General features: G+C 55.2%; 2 protein-coding genes across 7 annotated transcripts in view; both read right to left on the bottom strand.

Moving 5' to 3' along the window:
* Positions 1–54: 54 nt before the first annotated feature.
* Positions 55–6,083, bottom strand: cimap1d (CIMAP1 family member D). 5 transcript variants are annotated; one of them, XM_015365675.2, is made up of 5 exons: positions 6,071–6,083; positions 4,916–5,097; positions 2,926–3,036; positions 1,981–2,094; positions 55–901 (listed from the first exon to the last, which is right to left on the bottom strand). In XM_015365675.2, exons 2-5 carry the CDS (start codon positions 4,962–4,964, stop codon positions 414–416), a joined length of 762 nt encoding a protein of 253 aa, XP_015221161.1. In that variant the 5' UTR covers positions 4,965–5,097; positions 6,071–6,083; the 3' UTR covers positions 55–413. The 5 variants fall into 5 exon arrangements, with proteins under 5 accessions (XP_015221161.1, XP_015221160.1, XP_006639934.1 ...); XM_015365674.2 differs by lacking the exon at positions 6,071–6,083 and adding an exon at positions 5,673–6,064; XM_006639871.3 differs by lacking the exon at positions 6,071–6,083 and adding an exon at positions 5,673–6,064 and having other exon boundaries at positions 55–898.
* Positions 6,084–6,800: 717 nt separating this feature from the next.
* The window catches only part of cpamd8 (C3 and PZP like alpha-2-macroglobulin domain containing 8), a 56,319-nt gene continuing 43,272 nt past the window's right edge, over positions 6,801–19,847 (bottom strand). For both annotated transcript variants that reach the window (XM_069185934.1, XM_069185933.1), the window contains exons 37-43: positions 19,502–19,576; positions 18,380–18,485; positions 18,111–18,221; positions 15,726–15,938; positions 12,507–12,581; positions 9,424–9,610; positions 6,801–8,542 (exon numbers count right to left, since the gene is read on the bottom strand). In XM_069185934.1, coding sequence (XP_069042035.1) covers position 8,542; positions 9,424–9,610; positions 12,507–12,581; positions 15,726–15,938; positions 18,111–18,221; positions 18,380–18,485; positions 19,502–19,576 — 768 coding nt within the window. In that variant the 3' untranslated portion in view covers positions 6,801–8,541. The remainder of the gene's footprint in view (positions 8,543–9,423; positions 9,611–12,506; positions 12,582–15,725; positions 15,939–18,110; positions 18,222–18,379; positions 18,486–19,501; positions 19,577–19,847) is intronic.

Below are 19,847 nucleotides of genomic sequence, written 5' to 3'. Positions count from 1 at the left end.
GCCATCTATTGTGATACTGTAAGTGTGAGTGAAAACGCAAACAGTACACGTGGCTGATTAGAAAATAATTCAGAAATGTTTTATACTCGTAAAACCAATAGTTGCAAAAGCGTAAACACAATAAAATCCCAGAACTGAACGTGCAAGAGCTCAGCTCTGCTGTGAGGTTTGACGTGTGCAGCTCTCGTCCTTCTGCGGTGTTGCAGAAAACCTTAGACCTGGGTGCTGATACAATCACCCCTCAGAAACCGGCCATCCTCTCAAACACTGAAGAGGAAGAGCGTCTACTGTGCCACCCACACTGAGAAAGGAAGCCGGTGGACTGAAGTGAAGATGCTCGATGATAGGCTGTGCACGAAGGGGGAAAAACATCAGACTGAGACGTTTGTGATGCGATACGGACACGCGGGGCTTCAGTCTGAAACGTCGATGACGAGTGGCGTCACGAACTCGGAGTGCCTGATCCCCAGGGAGAACGCAGGGGCGCGGGGCTTGTGGGCCGTGACCTTCTCGGCGTCGTGCGTGCCAGGGCCCGGCTTCCTGGTGGCGTCGGAGGGCACGTCGTGGCGCCCCAGCATGGAGAAGGCGGGCCGTCGCGCCAGGTAGACGCTGGGGTCCGTGCTGTTGTAGCGCCCCGGGCCCGGGGTCCCGCACAGGTCTTCCGAGTGACTCCTCGACCTGGTGCGCCCCGACACGGTGTAGCTGGCGCTGGCGGGTTTCGTGGGCACTCTGGAGCCCAGCAGCGCTGGCAGAGTGTACCTGTTGGGGGGTGGCACGGCGTCCACGGTGCGGTACCTGGTGCGGGAGCCCATGGTGTAGGAAGGAGGTCGGCACTGCCTGTTCAGAGGTGGGGCCTTCTCTGGGCTGTAGGCCCCGGGCCCCGGAGTCTGGGAATGACCTGCTGGAAAAACATCCATCCATAGTCGACTTCGGAGGCCTGGGCTTGCATAGAACAGCTTTAAAATGTATATTCTCCTTCATCTGCATGTGTATATACAAGAACCAATAAAAACAGCTGAAGGAGGATCTTTGATTCTTTGGAATGGAATGCAGAGGAACGAATCCTGTAAGTGCAAGAGCCCTGACTTAGAATCTCACTGCAGTCTGACTACACACTACAAAACACATAAGCACGGGCTCCTTTTTAATGAACAGTGCAAAGGAAAGCTGTTCTTTTTTTCCATTAAAGCCATTTTCAAAACGCTTGCTCCCTTCCCTAAGTGCGAAGGACACGGCAGCTACTGCAACTGAAACAGACTCCGCCCGTCACCCCCACTTGCTCTTCAACTGCAATTTAACGAGCTGTCGGAGCCGGGCTCACCCTGCGACACCGCGGAGAAGTCAAGATGGGCTTTAATGGTAATTGTCAGTTACGCACAAGGAAAGGTACTTCTGCTGATGCCTTGAATCTCGATTTGATAAATACCTTGCACATTTCAAATGAAGTTGCACCTCCTCTGCAGCCTCCTACATTGTTGACATGTGCATCTCCTCTGGGCCCAACGTGACAGACCCAAACCACAGCACTCGCATGAAATGTCACCTGAAATCCCCAGCCGGCACTTCATTTCAATGACTAAAAGAGCACGGTGAACATGAGACAAGATCCCAGCCCATCGCAAACGCCCAGTGGTTTCTCACCCACAGCTACTGGCTAGGAATTGTGTTGTCCCAGTCTGATTACTATTCAGTTTACACTGACCTTTTAAAAATAAAAATACATTTGACCGTCTGACGCGTTCAGAAGTGTGTAAATATGGTATCAGAAGCGCGGCCGAGTTAACGTCCTAATGTGTAACGTCTTTTTCACAGGCTATTAAGCGTAAAGATACTCTATATACTTAATAGGTGTATCTGACATAGCGAGGAGCAAAATCAAAACTGAAAAGTAATGTGTTGTCAGCATCACAGGTGACCTCACCCCCCCACCCCACCCCGTGTCCCAAAAATATTTTCGGATTGTTCCGATGGGAAGCCTACCAGAGCCTCTAGCCCGGCCGAGCATGGAGAACGCTGGGCTGCCGTCTCTTCCAAAGCGGGTCAGCTTGGCGTCGATGTAGTACCGCGGGCCAGGACTGGAGTCCACAGAGTACACTGTTCGCGTGGACAGAGGGCAGGGACGTCAGACACCGCCGGGCTGGACAGACTCTGCCTGCCTCGGTCAATGTCCAGTTAATCTATCAAGCATCATTCGTAGGCAGTGTAGGGTCTATCAGCACATGAAGCATGCTTTCATTTACAAAAACACCTTCAAATTTAAAACGCATTTTAAAAATTCAGCTTTTACTATGATTCTGTTGTGCAAAAAGTCCTCTGTAGTATTATCCAAAAAAAAGGCTCAGAATTTGATTTTATTCCTCAAGGTGATGCATCTCCAAGTATTTTGCCAAAACATATTAAACTGTGTTTTTAAGGACAGAGTCCCTGTGATCTTATGCGGTATGTTTTGGCAGTGCTGTAATGCCCACAGTCCAGGGCTTACTAAGTAGTGCTGAAGGGATTGTGTTAATTAATAAAACCAGATCCAGATTATTCTTAGTTTTCTGATAGTTGTGAGGTTGTGTGATGCAGTCTTGAATTATCTGGTGAGAGACCTCTCTCTCTAGTCAGCCATGCGAACCGCTGGTTCATTAAACCAGGCGGCCGATGGCGCCCTCTAGTGGCACAGTGCGAGCAAACATTTGAATGAGACGGCAATGCTTATAACAGCTATTACACACAAAATAAAGCACAGCCATAAAGCGTTCGTCCCTTCAAGTTATTTAACATATATGAAGACCCATTAAATCTGAAATGTCCCATTTTCTGAGTGGCTGAAATTTTAAATAATATTCTAATCAAGAATAGTAATTAGTTCCTTTGGTGTCAGGTATTCTGAGCTCAGTCCCAGAGTCCCCTGCAGCGGCTGAAAGGAGAGGCACTCACTGACGCTGCTCATCCTGCTGTGGAAGGAGTAGGCGGGACCGGCGGGCCGGGTGAAGTCGTGCCCAGCGAAGCCGATCGTGGGCGGCAGGGCGTATCGGCCTGGCCCAGGGCCTGCAGACACAGGGGACAGACGGGGTCAGGGAGACGCAGGGGACAGGCAGGCTGAGGCTCAGGGAGACGCAGGGGACAGGCAGGCTGAGGGTCAGGGAGATGCAGGGGACAGGCAGGGTCAGAGAAACACAGGGGACAGACAAGCAGGGTCAGAGAGACACAGGGGACAGACAGGCAGGGTCAGAGAGACACAGGGGACAGGCAGGGTCAGGGAGACGCAGGGGACAGGCAGGCTGAAGCTCAGGGAGACGGAGGGGACACACAGGGTCAGGGAGACGGAGGGGACAGGCAGGGTCAGAGAGACACAGGGGACAGGCAGGCAGGGTCAGGGGTCTTGTCAGTATAAACAGGCAACCTCACCCCAGCGTCCCAAAACTAAAGATTTCAACAATGACTGTACTGCCTTTAAAACCTCTCCCAACACGTCTGGGCAGCTCAGCTCTTACATTCAACCACTTCCTGTTCCTGTTCCTCTTCAGTGGGGCACCCCCCATGAACCCCAGGCACCTGAGGCAGTATAGAACCCCAATTACCCCCAGGCCCCTGAGACAGTATAGCACACCAATTATCCCCGTTGGCCTGAGACAGTGGGGCACCCCGAGGAGCCCAAGGGACCTGAGACAGTAGGGCACCCGCATGAACCCCAGAGATGAGACAGTGGCGCACCCCGATAAACCCCAGGGAGATTAGACAGTCTGGCACCCCGATAGACCCCGAGCCCTGCCCGTGATACAGTGTGGCACCCTGATTATCCCCAGGGACCCCTGCTGCCTTAGGGATCCCCTTGATCTGCAGTCGAAAGGTTTCCCAAACTCGAAGCGCACTCACACACATGTGAGAGTCTGTGCTCCTTTCACAGGGACTGCGAACAGTGAATCGACAAATTCCTCACAGGCTGCTGAGGAATTTTAGTCCTGCTTACTACCGGAGGTGAGAAACCTTTAAAACCCACTCTTGCATATGGAGGTGAAATAGTTCCTGCCCTTGGCGGATCTGAGCTCGTTTCAGACGGCCACTGCACTGGCTGAGATCACAGCTCCTGTCTGTAGCTCCGGAGACAGACTCCGGCCCAGAGTCCATTTCAATTCACTTCGAGGTGCTTTATTGGCAAGACCAGTGAGTACAATCAGTCTGGCCAAAGCAAAACAAATACAACTAACTTAAGAAAAACTAGAGTCATTTACAATAAAGACACATCATAAGATATTTACATATAAACAGATGGAGCATTACTGGGAGACAGGCTCACTGTTCCTCAGGCTGTGACAGGAGATCACATACTGGGCTGCCAGTTCAACTGAGTTCCCTCCTCCCTCTCCCAGTAGGACTGGGACCTGTTGTGATTCTGGCAGGTGTGAGAATTCTGGGATTAGATTAGTAAATTTGGGGAAGAATGTTTCTCTAATCCCAGAGTATCTGTCCCAGTGCAGTAGGAAGTGCACCTCTGTCTCCGAGAGTCTCGGACACTCCTGCGGTTCTACAGGGGCATGACGCCATGACGTCATTCTCAGGCTCCGACACGCACAGTTGCGTGGTGGCGGCTCAGGGGCTCGTATTTATGATGCTTCGGAGGGGGCAGGTTAGTGACGCGAGTTGGGAGTTTTCAATCAATCAATCCAAGTTTATCACACGCACAACAATGCAGCGTGCAGCAGTAATTGCTGGCAATGAGATGTCTTTTCTGCGAGCTCGCCAGGGGGAAATAAGAAGAAAATTTACAAAATTAAAAAAGTTACAGAACAAAGTTACAGAATAATAGTGCAATAAAAATGGAAAAATTAAGTTTCGCTCCTCTTGAAATCGTTCTCGGTCTAAAAATCCAAAGAGAATCACCAGCTGAAAGTCTGACAGCCGCCAGAGCGAGCGGCAGCTGACCTACCCTTCTCCCGGCCCGCTATCGGGGGGCGCCTCTTCTCCGTCTCCCCCATCGCCTCGGGGGCTCCCCTGGGAACTGTGGGGGCTGCTGGGGGGCTGGGACGAGTCCAGCACGGACAGGGTCAGGGGTCCGCACTGGCCCCCGGTGACGCTCTTCCCAGAGGATGTGACGTACCTGGGCGCAATCTGGAAGGAAAAAATAATCATCAAAAATGAATTTAAGCTGTAAATTAAGCGGCCACCTTTCAAAACCTTCTCTTCCACTGGGTAGGGCGGGATTGAGCTTTTGTGCAGCCTTTTCAAACCCGAGTTCGCAAGGAACAGAACCCTGACGATGCACTTCGATACTCGAGCGTTTCAAACTGGGGCTTGAGGGCTTTTTTAATCGATTCTTTGACCGATAAGCCTGATGGGAAGATCACCCGAGATGGCTACAACTTATTACAAACAGGTCGGCATCCCATTCTGCCGCCCTGTTCAATCTGCTCATTTCTTTGAGCCCCTAGCCGGCCTCCAGCTGTGGCGCACCCACGCACCGGGGCAGTGGAGCTGCCCACTCCCACGCACCGGGACACGCGGAGCCCTCGAAGGCGCTCTTCTGCGGTTCGGAGAGGGTTGGACCGGAGTTTCCGGCGCGCCCCGTGGCTCGGTCCGGCTCTCGCGGGGGTGGGGGCGACCCGGTAAACGAGCCCCCACGTGCTCTTTCCCGCGGGGGCCGCAAGGGGACTCCGCTCACAGCCCACAGGTCCGGACCTGCTTACCAGACCTCGCGTGGGACGAGACCGCGCTTCGCAGTGGAAGAGTCCGACTCAGTCGTGGACCGGGACTGGCGCGTCCCAGAGCTCCCGTTGCGCTTAAGTACCCGGCCCGGGATCCGGGACAGAGGCGGGGGCCGAGCGAGAGGAGACGCGCGGATGTGTCATCGCGCGGATCCCATCTCCTGAAACTCGATATCCGAGCGAGCGGACCGACCCGCCTCCCGCAGGACCTCCGGCGAGCGGTGCCGGCTCGGCTCGGCTCGGCTCGGCTTTTCTCGCTGCCGGGGAGGCGCGGGATCGTCCCAGGAGAGTGGGCAGGTAAGACAGGTAAGACCCCCGGAGCCCTGGACCCCCGGCCCGGAGGGCGCTTCAGAAACCGACACTGGGCGACTGAAACCCACCAGCAGCTGCGAGCAGTAATCAAGGTAACTGAAAACTCACCAGCTACCGGCCTGAACAGAGACGGGCATTAAACATTAACAGGGTCTAACTCACCGCGGCCGCGGGATTTGTAACTCTACCCAGATCTTTTTTTTTAAAGAAAAAAAAAAAGATTAATCACGCACGACACCAGAGACTGTACTGGGTTGCCACCAAACAGGGTGACAACAAAGGCCTGGGCTCCCAACGTGAAACGAGTCGAGGGACAGGGAGCGCTGTGAGCGCTGAGCTGCTGGGAAACTGATCACAGCCACCCTGCAGCCTTGCAGATCACAGGCCTTATTTTGAGTAAATATGGAGGAGGGGTCAGTGTGTCCGCAGGGTGTCCAGTCCTGGTCCTGGAGGGTCAGTGTGTCCGCCGGGTGTCCAGTCCTGGTCCTGGAGGGGTCAGTGTGTCCAGTCCTGGTCCTGGAGGGGTCAGTGTGTCCCCAGGGTGTCCAGTCCTGGTCCTGGAGGGGTCAGTGTGTCTGCAGGTCTTCTAGTCATCTTCAAAGCAGCAGCACCCGAGGAGCTGGGAGGATATTTAATAATTAAGATTTTATAATCTAATTAAGCTAAACAGGAGCTGATTGGGACCATTAAGAGCTGTTTTGGAACAAAAACCAGCAGAGAGAGAGAGAGAGACACCCTCCAAGACCAGAACTGAACACCACCAATTCTAAAAAATAAAGAAAATGCTCATAGACCAAATCAGTTGTATACAAAGTTTATTTTTTTAAAAAAGTACAGTATTTGAAATTGTTTGGGGGCATAACAGTACATTATTTCAGATTACATCCTTTACAATACCTCCAGACTATGCATCAGAGCCAGTAGTATTGGCAGTCAGTTTCGGGGGTCCTGCTGTCAGTGACAGAGAGTCTGCGAGTCTCGCAGCAGGGGTCCCATTCTGCAGAAAGGACTAGAAACGACAGCTCCTATCTTCTGCATTGTCAGCAGGGAATGAAAAATAAACCGCAGGAAAAAGGATTTTCAATCCTTTCATAGGAAGTTAATAGGTTGCCGAGCTTTAAAGCCTTTTCTGTTAAAAAGTAAACTTTTGGTTTGAAGAGACAAATTCAACGCTTATCACCCCTGAATGACAAAGACCAAACTGACCCTTTGAAATAGAAGCGATCACCCCACACATCAGACTATAAATGACTTAAGTCCATATAAAAACAGTCAATCTGGCAGCTGGGACATCCCTCGACCACATTTCTATTTGTGAATTTCCCAGCTCAGACGATTTTGTTCAGATCAGTCACAGCAAGTGAGAAAAGAGAACGCCACTCATGTTTCACCTTCTCTGCTCTGCAAGATTCCCGAGAGGTCTCGGAGATCCTTCTGCATTTTGTTTTGCATTTGTAGATTCGCACTTCAGAAAGACACGACTTAAGGGCTGTTGTCTAACCTGTTTTTTGATTTTGAAGGTGTGCTTGAACATAACGGTCGTTTTGGGGTTGGAGTAGCATGACCCTGTCTGTAGTTCTCTTTACTCCACTTCCTGCACTGAATATTTACTAGAACACGTAACCTTGTCAGTTGAATACCAATCCATTACCAGCTTACATCAAAAGGACATTCACGAAAATGTTGAATTTGTTTCAAGAAGGCTGAAGACTGAAAGGGAAGAAATAAAGGTTTATTCTAACCTGAAAGGTACAAATAAGAAACAACATTTCCGCTGTTGAGCTTTCTTGGGGTGTCCAACCAACAGGTGTTCCACTTTCTCCACACCAGAAGCAGGTTCAACAGCCCAGACAATGGGTTTCTCGTCTGTACCTTTACTCGTCCTCTTCATTTCGACGTTAGGGATAGCAGACACGGAAACCGCGTGAGAATAAATACTGCCAGATTCAACTAAACCGCTAGATTTATTACTTTTAAACAAGAACATTGAAATGTTGTATCACCAAATCAGGTGAATGTCGGAGCGTTACTTCATGATAGCGTAAACCTATACTCAATAGCACCACCTACTGGGCGTCGGACGCAAGTACAACCGGCAAGGCAGAAAAGAGGTAGAGGTTCCCTTCCTGCTCTCGTGCTTCAGACATGGGGGGGGCAGATTGGGGCTACAGAACACAAGAAACATTTATAAGGACTCAAAAGCACTAACTACAAAAATAAATACCACAGATAGAAAAAAATAATACTCCAAATAGCATTTTCGTTCTCCGGTATAATTACAAACATAAATACTCATTTTTTTTCCCCGTCTAGCGATTATATAAAAACAGCGTACTGGGACCAGTTTGGAAGGAAGGGGCGCTACAGTCGTCTGGGGGGGGGGGGGGGAGGGGAGGGCAGGCCGCTGGTCTGGAGAGCGCTGGCCCCAGTGACCGCAGCTGTCTGGCTGTGCTCGCCTCCTGTCGGGTCCGTCCCACATATTCACACACAATGTACAAGCTGAGCGAGCTCTGCGGCGCTCCGGCCCGGGGCGAGGAGTTCTGCAGTGCAGGGGGAGAGAGAGAGACAGAATCACAACGGGTCCCGATCCTACTGGGAGAGGGAGGAGGGAACTCAGCTGAACCGGCAGCCCAGTGTGTGATCTCCTGTCCCAGCCTGAGGAACAGTGAGCCTGTCTCCCAGTAATGCTCCATACCTTTACAGTATATGTAAATATTTTATGATATGTCTTTGTTGTCAATGTCTGTAATATGTGTGTAGATTTTATTTTATTTTTATTTTTTGTTTTGTTTCATGTTTGGCAACACTGATCGGCACCCATCAGTCCTGGGAAAAACTAAGGTTGCTGCTGGAAGAGGTGTTAGTGGGGCCAGTAGGGGGCGCTCACCCCGCAGTCCATGTGGGATGCGACAGCAGCCATAGTGCACCAGAACGCTCCCCACACACCAGCTCTCAGTGGGGAGGAAAGCAGAGTGATGAAGCCAGTTCATAGATAGGGATTATTAGGAGGCCATGATTGGTAAGGGCCAATGGGAAATTTGGCCAGGACACCAGGGTAACACCCCTACTCTTTTCAAGAAATGCCCCATGATTTTTAATGACCACAGAAAGTCAGGACCTCGATTTTACGTCTCATCCGAAGGACGGCACCTTTTTACAGTACAGTGTCCCCGTCACTATACTGGGGCATAAGAACCCACACAGAGTGCAGGGTGAGCGCCCCCTGCTGGCCCCACTAACACCTCTTCCAGCAGCAGCCTTAGCTTTCCCAGGAGTCTCCCCTCCAGGTACTGACCAGGCTCACACCTGCTGGGCTCCAGTGGGCTGCCAGCTGAGAACTGCAGAGTGACAGAGCTGTGGGCAACATCATCTCTCGCTGTGCGGTCACCTCCCGCGACCGACATAGAGGAAGTGGACGTACCATCGCTCAGGGGTGTCCTCGGGGTCCGTGGGCTGGGGTTCGCTGCCAGGCGGTCTGCCTGCCTCGCTGGCGCCCTCCCCTCGGGGTGTGACCATGTCCTCGCTCTCCCCCTCCGGCAGAAAGGGCTCGCTGTCATACTCATAGGAGTAATAGGACACCTCCGCCAGCGAGCTGGGGTCCTCCTCTCCTGGGGTCAGCAGGGCAGAGTGGAAGGGCGCTCGTTAGGACATTGGGTAAGACTTATCACCAGGATTTGGAGGTTGTGACTGGATTAAACACCCTCCAGAAAGAAGCTGAAGGTTACCTGCACAGGGCTTTGATAATACAGACAAAAACACACTGTACAATTTAACAGGTAAAATAATCTGTGAGCTGGGGTGTCCAGTCCTGGTCCTGGAGGTCCAGTGTGTCCGCAGGGTGTCCAGTCCTGGTCCTGCAGGGGTCAGTGTGTCTGTAGGGTTTCCAGTCCTGGTCCTGGAGGGGTCAGTGTGTCTGCAGGGTGTCCAGTTCTGGTCCTGGAGGGGTCAGTGTGTCTGCAGGGTTTCCGGTCCTGGTCCTGGAGGGGTCAGTGTTTCTGCAGGGTGTCCAGTTCTGGTCCTGAAGGGGTCAGTGTGTCTGTAGGGTGTCCAGTCCTGGTCCTAGAGGTGTCAGTGAGTCTGCAGGCTGTCCAGTCCTGGTCCTGGAGGGGTCAGTGTGTTTGCAGGGTGTCCAGCCTTGGTCCTGGAGGGGTCAGTGTGTCTGCAGCGTGTCCAGTTCTGGTTCTAGAGGGGTCAGTGTGTCTGCAGGCTGTCCAGTTCTGGTCCTGGAGGGGTAAGGGTGTCCAGTCCTGGTACTGGAGGGGTCAGTGTGTCTGCAGGGTGTCCAGTTCTGGTTCTGGAGGGGTCAGTGAGTCTGCAGAGTGTCCAGTCCTGGTCCTGGAGGGGCCAGTGTGTCTGCAGGGTGTCCAGTCCTGGTCCTGGAGGGGTCAGTGTGTCTGCAGGGTGTCCAGTCCTGGTTCTGGAGGGTCAGTGTCTGTAGATTTTCCATCTCTCTTCAAAGAAATGATGCCTGCAGAGCTGGGAGAAGCTGTTCAGTTAGTCCCATTAAGCCACAAAGGAGCTCAGTGCGATCGTTAAGATCTGTGCTGGAATGAAAAGCTGCAGACTCTCCTGCCCTCCAGAACCAGGACTGCCCACGTGGTTCTGCTGGACCTGGGACGCCCCAGGATCTTCATCCCCAGGTGCGATTTCTTTCAGTTTTGTAAATGAGGCCTTGTTTCAAATTTAATTTACTCTCTTAAAAAAGTTGAATGAGAGTCATGATTGGTATGAACCCTGTGCTAACGAGCGGGTTTCAGGATAGGTGTGCAACATAAGCAGTGGAATCAAGCTGAAAGAAAAACTGACTCATTTTAGGAGTTTCTTATATAGTGTCACCCCTACTTGTGTCTGATCATCACCTATTAAGAGCTGTTTAGTGAAAACGAGGAAGCAAATCCTTTTCAAGCTGAGGAGAGACTGCATAAAGTTCTGTACTGGGATATTTCATCCATTTTCTAAAAGGCAATACTGTATGATCCTGTGAATGAGAACAGCACATGTGCAGTAACACCTCCTAACCAGCAGATGTCGCCTTGTGCTCACTAAGCGCAGATCACGACTAGAGATCCAGTATCTGCAAGAGAACCTCAAGCTTGTACCCTTGGCGATCCACATAACCACTCTCTCTGTAAAAACCTGTTGTTAACGATGAATTTCTTAATGGGTGGAGCAGAACACAGGACAATGCTAAACAGATTTTTCATGAACGTTTTATAGCTGTTGAATACATGAAAAACCCTTAATAGTTTTGGAATGATATCCCAGCTCCAGGCTCATCCAATGCAGTGCCATTAATGTACGTCTCTGATGACCTCTAAAACACAGCGTTAAAGGGAGATATTATTATTTTTTAAGGACTGGCCTTAAATTTGCAACACCAGAACTACTGGGATCCAAAAATCTTAATTTTGAGGTCGAATCCTTAAACAGACTGGTTTTCTGACACCGGGCCACACATAGCAAGTAATTCCCCAGGGGAAGTCCTGGTGTTTTACAGGGAAGCTGTCTGGAACTGCTCAGCGGGGCTCTCACGGGGTCGGGACACCGTGACCTTCGGCCGGACTCCCGCTCTCACCCTCAGACTTCTCTCCCGCGGGATTCCCGCTGCTGCAGTCCGTACTGGGACGCAAACAGCCGATTTCTTTTTGTTTCTTTGTATTGACACGGAACACTGCCGGTTTTTTAAAAAAAAACGCCCAGAACCGAGCGACAGGGTGGGGGCGCCTTTCGGTTTACACGATGTCTTAGGGTACACTTTGCAGACCCAGGGGAAAACAAAATCACCAAAAACCCGGAGCGTTCTGCGCCATTAGAGGCGGCGAAGGCGCTGCGGCACGGAGCGGGCACCCTCTCCGGCTACATTCCTCTCCGAGAGGGAAGCGATCCGCCTCCGACCGGCAGCGCGGCGAGCGGACAGGACAAGGCTGGAAGCCGTCGTGTTTTTCAGGAGGCATGTGTCAGGAGTGACAGAGTTCACCCCCCCCCCTCCTCCTCTCTCCTGCGAGTTGGAGCGTGTGCGCTGCAGGGTTTGGAGTGCACTGCAGACGAGAGCAAGTTCCGACAGCAGCCCGTCACCGCTGTCTGCCCCGCACTGTATAATCAGAGCTGGGCGACTTTCAAAAGCAGGGAAAGAGGGGGTTGGGGATTCGGGGGGGCTGCATTCGACATGCATTGACGCTCTGACACATCTGCGCCTTTGAAAAAACGCCTGCCTTGCCTTCCGCCTCTGAAGTCGGGCTGTGTCCCTCCCCTCTCCTCCCCACAAGACGGCCCCGGAAAATGGCAAACACTCCAGTACGTGTACGTGTCAGCAGTGCGAATGCCGCCCTTTCAAAATGCAGTTGTGCAGAGGCTGCACAGGTGTCAAACCACTCTCCCGCTCCGGAGCGCCCTGACCCGCTCCAGGGTTTGTTGGCTACATGGCTGGAGCTGGTAAATCCCTGGAGCGGCTCGGCCTGGGAGTCTCATTCCTGGCTCTGCTGGGCCGAGGCTGGGGGGGTGTACCTGTCTGCAGAGGGACGGGCTCCTGCTCCTCCACGGCCCCGATCCCCAGCTCTCCCTCGTCCGGGACACTCTCCACTGCGGGGAGACACAGCGCAGTCACACCGTCAGCAGCAGCACAAGAAACATGACAAGTAAGAAAAGTCATCCAGCGGCCCTGTCACCCTGCAGCTCCCAGCTGGCAGCCCCACTGGTGCCCAGCAGGTATGAGCCTGGCCAGTACCTGGAGGGGAGACTCCTGGGAAAGCTGAGGCTGCTGCTGGAAGAGGTGTCAGTGTGACCAGCAGGGGGCGCTCACCCTGCAGTCTGTGTGGGTCCTAATGCCCCAGTATAGTGACGGGGACACTATACTGTAAAAAGGCACCGTCCTTCGGATGAGACATAAAACCGAGGTCCTGACTCTCTGTGGTCATTAAAAATCCCAGGGCGTTTCTCGAAAAGAGTAGAGGTGTAACCCTGGTGTCCTGACCAAATTTCCCCCCTGGCCTTTTCCAATCATGGCCTCCTAATAATCCCCATCTCTGAACTGGCTTCATCACTCTGCTCTCCTCCCCACTGAGAGCTGGTGTGTGGGGGTGGACTGGCGCATCATCCAGGTAGGTGTGGAGGGGATCCCCATTACCTGTAAAGCGCTTTGAGTGGAGTGTCCGGAAAAGCGCTCTATAAGTGTGAGGAATTATTATTAAAGGGATAAAAACACGAGCAGGGTTGGCTGATCCCAGAATCTCATTCCACAAGGCCTCTGCCAGTCCTCGGCCACAGCAGCCCGGGGCACTGAAACATCAGCAGTGTGTCCAGCCCACACGGGCCTGCAGCGCAGGGTGTGTTCATCCTTCATCCCACTGGAGCAGCCCGAAGAGCTTTCGGAACGGGTTTCCGGAGGGTTTTTCCAGAACATGGGAGAAGGGGGAGGATGGGGGGCTCTGTAGGATCTGGGAGCCAGAATCTGCTCTTGCTCTCTTGAAAGAACCAGTCGCTGGAACCCGATGACACGCGCATGGACGGCGCCCAGCCCGGCACTCTCTCGGTCTCCAGGGGTCTGCCTGGACAAGGGCGTCTCGTCTGGGGGGGGGGCAGTCGAGTGGCTCTGCTGCGGACCCCAGCTTTACCTACTGCCACAAGGGGGGCTTCTCGGCCGCCAGGCTCGGCATCAGAGAGGAATTCTGCTCTCGCAAAAACCCGAGACAGGGCGCTCTGTCACTTGGGACAGCCTGTAATACAGGGAGGGGGGAGTCAGCTGGGCCACTGCTCTCCTCTCCGAAAGCTAATCTGCTGATCTGCCCTCACCTGAACAGCTGTTCCTCACAGGCTGCTGTGCCGGTGTGGGGGCGGGGGGGAGGGGTGGGGGTGAGTGGGTGGGGGGGTCGCCTTTCCAATAGGGCCTGCCCAGGCAGATCCCAGGTGCCGAGGAATTCTCGCCTCTCCCTGCTGATCCCGGGGGGGGGGGAGTGTTTCGTTTTGCTGTCTCCAACAGCTGCTGCAGTCCCAACTCTTCCCTTCCAGCCTGCCTGGCTTCTCCATACGGCTCTTCTTCATCCTGATGGGTTTTCCAGTAACCTGTTGGTCTTTGCGCAGTAAGGCGTGCAGATGCAGTCTGGGATCGAAACCCAGTGACCACTAACCACTCACACACAGCGGCTGCAGTTGATCACCTCTGTGCAATGCATTATGCACTTTTTGCATGGATTACCATGTTTTTTTTCACTACTACGGATTTATTGTTCTCTATAACATATTTATTGATATTGTTTGTAACTATTTCTTGTGTGCCATTTTGTAATGTACTGTCTACACTGTGTCGTCCTGTGCATGTCCTGAGAGATCAGCGGGAATTATAATTCCCGTGTGCCCATGGCATCAAACTCCTCTACTCTACAGCAGTTTAATTGTGAATCAGCTCGGCCAGCAGTAGTCTGACGAGGACGGGGTGCGGTTTTCTCTAAAGCCTGCGCTCGCCGGACCCTCTCCTTCTCTTTCAGCTGGGGGGGGCGCATAAGTGCTCACAGCAGTGTTTGCGTGGGCTGGATGAGCGAAGCAGCCTTCCCAGAGGGCCCTGCTCACTCGCTCTCGCCCGGGGCTGCCAGCCTGGCCCAGCGCCGCTCCCCCTGCTCGCCAAGCTGGGATCGGTGCCACCCACCCTGGGCACCGGACACCCGCGGCGAGACTGGGGTGAGGTCAGGGCGGCGGCTCTCCGGTTCCCCCCCCCCGCCGGCCTCCGCCTTCCCAGTGCCACTCTTCGCTCTGTTGGCCTGAGCTGTGGTGTCGCTGGGAGCTCTGGGGATTCTCAAGGCCCCCCGAAGGAGAAAAGGGGAGCACGCTTTTCCTGCGAGGGTCGGGGCGAAGTCTCTCGGGCTCCTCCTGGACAGATCCCACTGATGTGCTCGTGAGTAGCAGCAGCAGAATGACTACAAACGAGAGCAGCCCTTCCAGCCCACTGTGGACACTGGGCGCTAACAGATCCCAGGGTATCATCCAGCTGTTTCCTGAAAGAGGGCAGGGTCCCTGGGCAGCTCGTTCCAGACTCCCCCAACCCTCTGTGGGTCCTCCCCTCAATCTCGGATTTAATAATACTTCCTTGTTGCAGCAGGAGGGGGCAGATTGCAAGCAATAAAAGCTTTTTTTTATTCCTGTTCTCCTCTGGTAAGCATCTCATCTGTCTGCACATTTGACCCCCTGGATCAGTGAAAACAGCCCAGGGCACAACCCAGAACAATGACAGCAAAGAACTGCAACACTTTTTTCATACTTTGGGGTGAGAAAGAATACTATTTACTTGTCAACGCTGCATGCAGATCACGTTGGAACTTCTCCGCAGTGAAATGTCGGCAGCGCAACCTGTGTTTATTCGCCCCACATCCCATGTCATTGCAAAGACTAGTGAGCGGGAAGGGCCACATCTCGTCACAGTACGTGGGAATTTGCGCGCGGGTTTGCGACAACATGGTGATGTACGGTGCTTTCACCAAGTTCACGATGTGGTGCTGGGTTCGAAATCTGCACAATTCTTCTGTGCTGTCACGGAATTGATTTTGTGACCCAGATTTAAGAAACTGGGACTGCATTTCCCCTTTAAAGCAGCGTGGTGCACCAGCCTCACTAGGGAAGAGCCAGCCGGACGGTACAGGCCGCAGGTGGGATTTTCTGTGCAGGAGATGTGGCACTGGATGGCGGGTCAGAACAGGGGCGCCCCGAGCGAGCCAGCGAGACGGGCGCAACACGTACCCGTGGGGCACTGGTTCAGGGGCACCTGCTCGATGCGGGTGCCGTTGCGGCAGGCGGCCACCTCCATCTGGCACTGGTTCTGGTACAGGCCGCCGTCGGAGCCGCACACCGGATCGCCGTCGTAGCCGCAGTCCCGGGCGCAGGTGCAGCGCTCGGAGCGCTCCTCCTCGGGGCAGCCGAACACGTTGTGGCAGGAGCCGGGCTGCACGAAGCCTGGGGTCGGGACACGAGAGGGACACGGCGTAAGGACACGCTGGCGCCTCCTGAGCTTGGGCAAGCAGGCCAACAGCCGGAATAATGAAATCACACGGGAACGACGGTCCAGTGGGTTCGCGACTGAGGGACGGGATTCCCCTGGGGCCGGGCAGCTGGTTGGAAACTGGCCTCCCAGCAAGCTGAAGCAGCTGGTAATCGACCAGGAGGGGCGACAGATCTGGGTGGAACCAGCAGGACTCTCTGGGACTCACATCCCTTCGAGAGGAAAGCCCCCTCCCCAGATCTCAGACATTGCTCGGCTGAGCTCATCTTCAGGAGCGAGAGCCCGACCCGTCTGCAGCAGGCCGCGCCCTGGGCTTCACGCTCTCGTTGTGTTTGAAAGGCAGACGGGAGAAAAAACACAAGGCTGGTGCCTCTTGATACAAGCGCCCGCCGGTCCCCTGCAGTTTTCCTGCTGATCGCGGGGCACTCTGGCTGTCCTACAGGGCAGCGCGGTCGGTCTCGAGTGTTTCGAGAAGTCTGGGGGCTGGGGAGGGAGGTATCGTTTGGCTGAGGTCACAGGATGCCACCAGTGACCATTTAATCACAGCCCAGAGACCGTGACCTCCCCTCTGGCCCGCCTCGCAAATCTTGCCCCTGGCCTTGCAGACGGGCCTGTGGGACCGGGGCCTCCTCTGCTGCGGCCTCTCACGGCCCCCCGCTCCCCCCCCGCCGCCACCGGCTCTCAGCGCCTCTGTCAGACAGGAGGGAGGCCCAAGCCGGCGCCCCAGGGCCTGCCTGCCTCGGTTTGGGCACGGCCCCCCAGCCCCGCGCAGCAGGTGTCAGCGCAGACAGCAGGCGGAGGACGGGGAGGAGAAGGAGGAGGAGGAGGAGGAGGGGGGGGGGTGGTGTCCCGCGGTGAAGCGAGCAAGGCCAGGAAAACAGACCGTCAACAAAGGCAGGGTCACAGCCGTGTTGCCGTGGCGACGGGTGGCAAAACGCCGGAGTTTGTTGTAGCAACTCCATTCCGGCCTAATGAGAGCGTGTCTCTCGGAAACGCTAATAACAGAGGGCTGCTGCTCCGAGATCTGGGCCCAGGGAGCTTCCCTCTGCCTCTCCCCGGTCCACCACCCCGCCTCACACGTGGCGGCAGAACTGAACACTGCGCTTTGGGAAGATCAGGCATGAGGGTTGAAAGGAGAGGGGAAAAAAGTTGTAGATTCTCCTGCGGGAGGTTTCCAGCTCGGAAAGACCTGGAAGAAGAGCAGGTCGATACCTCAGGCGCTCAATGTGACAAAATCCAAGGGTAGGAAGATCGTGACAGGCGCGGGGGGGCAAGGGCGGCCCCCCTGAGGGCGTGTCGAGCTCTGCGAACACGGGTTCGAGCCGGGGGCCGTGTCGCTGGCTGATGTGACCCTGCACTGCCGGGCGGAGGGTGGCGGAGGGTGGGATGAGCCGGCCGGTGATCTCCTGGCTCCCAGGAGCGCCCTGTGAGGGTCAGGCCTCTCCTCCGGCCGGCGCCGGACCTCCGGGTCGGGGTGGCTCTGCCCGTGACAGGCTCGAAGACGAGGGGCTGGAAGGCGGGTGGAGCGGGGGAGTCCGCTTGCTCCCCTTCCTCCGCGTGCGGATCTGGGGGTCACCCGGGACCTGAGAGACGCACGCCTGGCGGCCGCAAATCGGGTGGGTATGATGGGAAAAAAGTTGGCGCTTAAGAATTTATGTGAAGACGAATGTATAAGGGGCCCTGCTCCCCAGACAATCAGACCCCACAGCTGGGGCCAGATGTTCTTCATCTCCCTGTGATCATCATCATCATCATCCTGGGTGTTGCCCTGTAGCGAACAGAGGCACACCCCTGCCTGTTCCGTCACTGGCCTTGTGTATGCGTCTCCTCTTTTATATTGGGGGGATGTGCTGTAAGACGAATTTCCCCAAACCAGGACAGTAGAGCCCGAATTTAACTGAACTGCGAGAATCGACAGCAGGGGGGGGTCTAGAGGCCTGGGACCCCAGGGGACCCCCACTTTCTAAAGACCTGGAATCGTTTCTTTGGGATGAATTAAGGAGGCGACCCGATTAATCCAGCCATTCAGAGAGCGTTTGGTGCCGAGACCGCAGCCCCAGTTGCCCTAACGGACCCGCTCACACCCCGGCGCCCCCGGTCGCGAGACGGCGGGCAGGCAGACCTACCGCTCCAGTGGCTGGTCGAGCTCTCCACCTCGTTGCAGGTCGTGCCGTCGCAGAGCTCGCGGGCCAGGGGGCTGCTCTGGCTGGCGTTGTAGAACCTCGTGGCCTCGAACGCTGCGAGGGAGAGAGACCCCGTCACGTCCTCCGCCCTCTCGGAGCAACGCAGAGCCAGCCACTTGGCCCACCCCGCCCGCTGGGCCTGCTGGTGGGTGACGGCTCTCGTACTTATGAGCCCCGAGCTTTGGGGAAGAAAGAAAAATGCACTAGCCTACCCGGCTCATAGTAGTCGTAGACCTTGACGGGCACGGGCGCGGTCTTCCCCACGATGTACTCCCGGACGGCCTGGAAACTGACGCAGGTCATGCACTGACTGGGGATCTGAGAGACAGCGACACAGCCAGGGGGTGAGAGGCTGGAGGGGGTGACCGGAGAGGCGCGCACAGCGGGAGAGAGGAAGAGACACGCACACTCACAGGCGCTGTCACACAGCATCCAGACCACCGCTAATTAAGAAACCACAAGAGAAAGCCCTCAAGCGTCTGTTCCAGGGAACAGGGAGATCCAGCTGTCACAGAGGTGGGCGTCCACCCTGGCCCAGAGAGATCCAGCTGTCACAGAGGTGGGCGTCCACCCTGGCCCAGAGAGATCCAGCTGTCACAGAGGTGGGCGTCCTCTGTGACAGCTGGATCTCTCCAGAGAGATCCAGCTGTCACAGAGGTGGGCGTCCACCCTGGCCCAGAGAGATCCAGCTGTCACAGAGCTGGGCGCCCACCCTGGTCCAGAGAGATCCAGCTGTCACAGAGCTGGGCGTCCACCCTGGTCCAGAGAGATCCAGCTGTCACAGAGGTGGGCGTCCACCCTGGTCCAGAGAGATCCAGCTGTCACAGAGGTGGGCGTCCACCCTGGTCCGGAGAGATCCAGCTGTCACAGAGGTGGGCGTCCACCCTGGTCCGGAGAGATCCAGCTGTCACAGAGGTGGGCGTCCACCCTGGTCCGGAGAGATCCAGCTGTCACAGAGGTGGGCGTCCACCCTGGTCCGGAGAGATCCAGCTGTCACAGAGGTGGGCGTCCACCCTGGTCCAGAGAGATCCAGCTGTCACAGAGGTGGGCGTCCACCCTGGTCCAGAGAGATCCAGCTGTCACAGAGCTGGGCGTCCACCCTGGCCCAGAGAGATCCAGTCCAGTTGTTTGCACACGGCGGTGCAGCACACGTCGGTATTGATGGCCCTGCCCTTTCAGCTCAGAGCAAGATCTCCCCGACCCCTTCGGAGTTAAAGCAGGCTGTCTCTTTCTCAGTTCTGCAGAACTGGGTCAGCATGTAGGCTCGATCCAAAACAATTCTGGAGTGAAGGGAGCTGTGTGCGCGGGGGTGGAGAGGGGGCAGGAGCAATTACCTCATCAAAATAAAACAGGACCTTGCGGCCGTCCACCTCGTACCGCTTCAGCCCGACCCTCTTGTCCATCAGGACCTGCGGGAGAGAGGAGAGGGGGAGCGGAGTCGGGCAGAGCCGTGGACAGGCAGGGGTTAACCCCCCTCTCGCCACCTCTCCGGCTCCCAGCACCCCTCCGCCCCCCCCGATACTGCCCCGGCTTCCGCAAGGAAAAATCAGCTCCAATTTGTCAGGCCTGTTTTACGGGGTGCCGGTGGGGGGGTGAAGTCGGCCCCCCCCCTGCAGGCACAGCTCCAGCAGCTTTACGAGGTGCCCGACCTCGCTGGCGCCACCCGACCAGCGAGAGGAC

This window comes from Lepisosteus oculatus, chromosome 29 (genome assembly GCF_040954835.1).
Source record: "Lepisosteus oculatus isolate fLepOcu1 chromosome 29, fLepOcu1.hap2, whole genome shotgun sequence".
NCBI classification, from domain to species: domain Eukaryota; kingdom Metazoa; phylum Chordata; class Actinopteri; order Semionotiformes; family Lepisosteidae; genus Lepisosteus; species Lepisosteus oculatus.
Note: the sequence above shows the minus strand (reverse complement) of the source record. Positions and strands in the feature narration are given on the sequence as shown.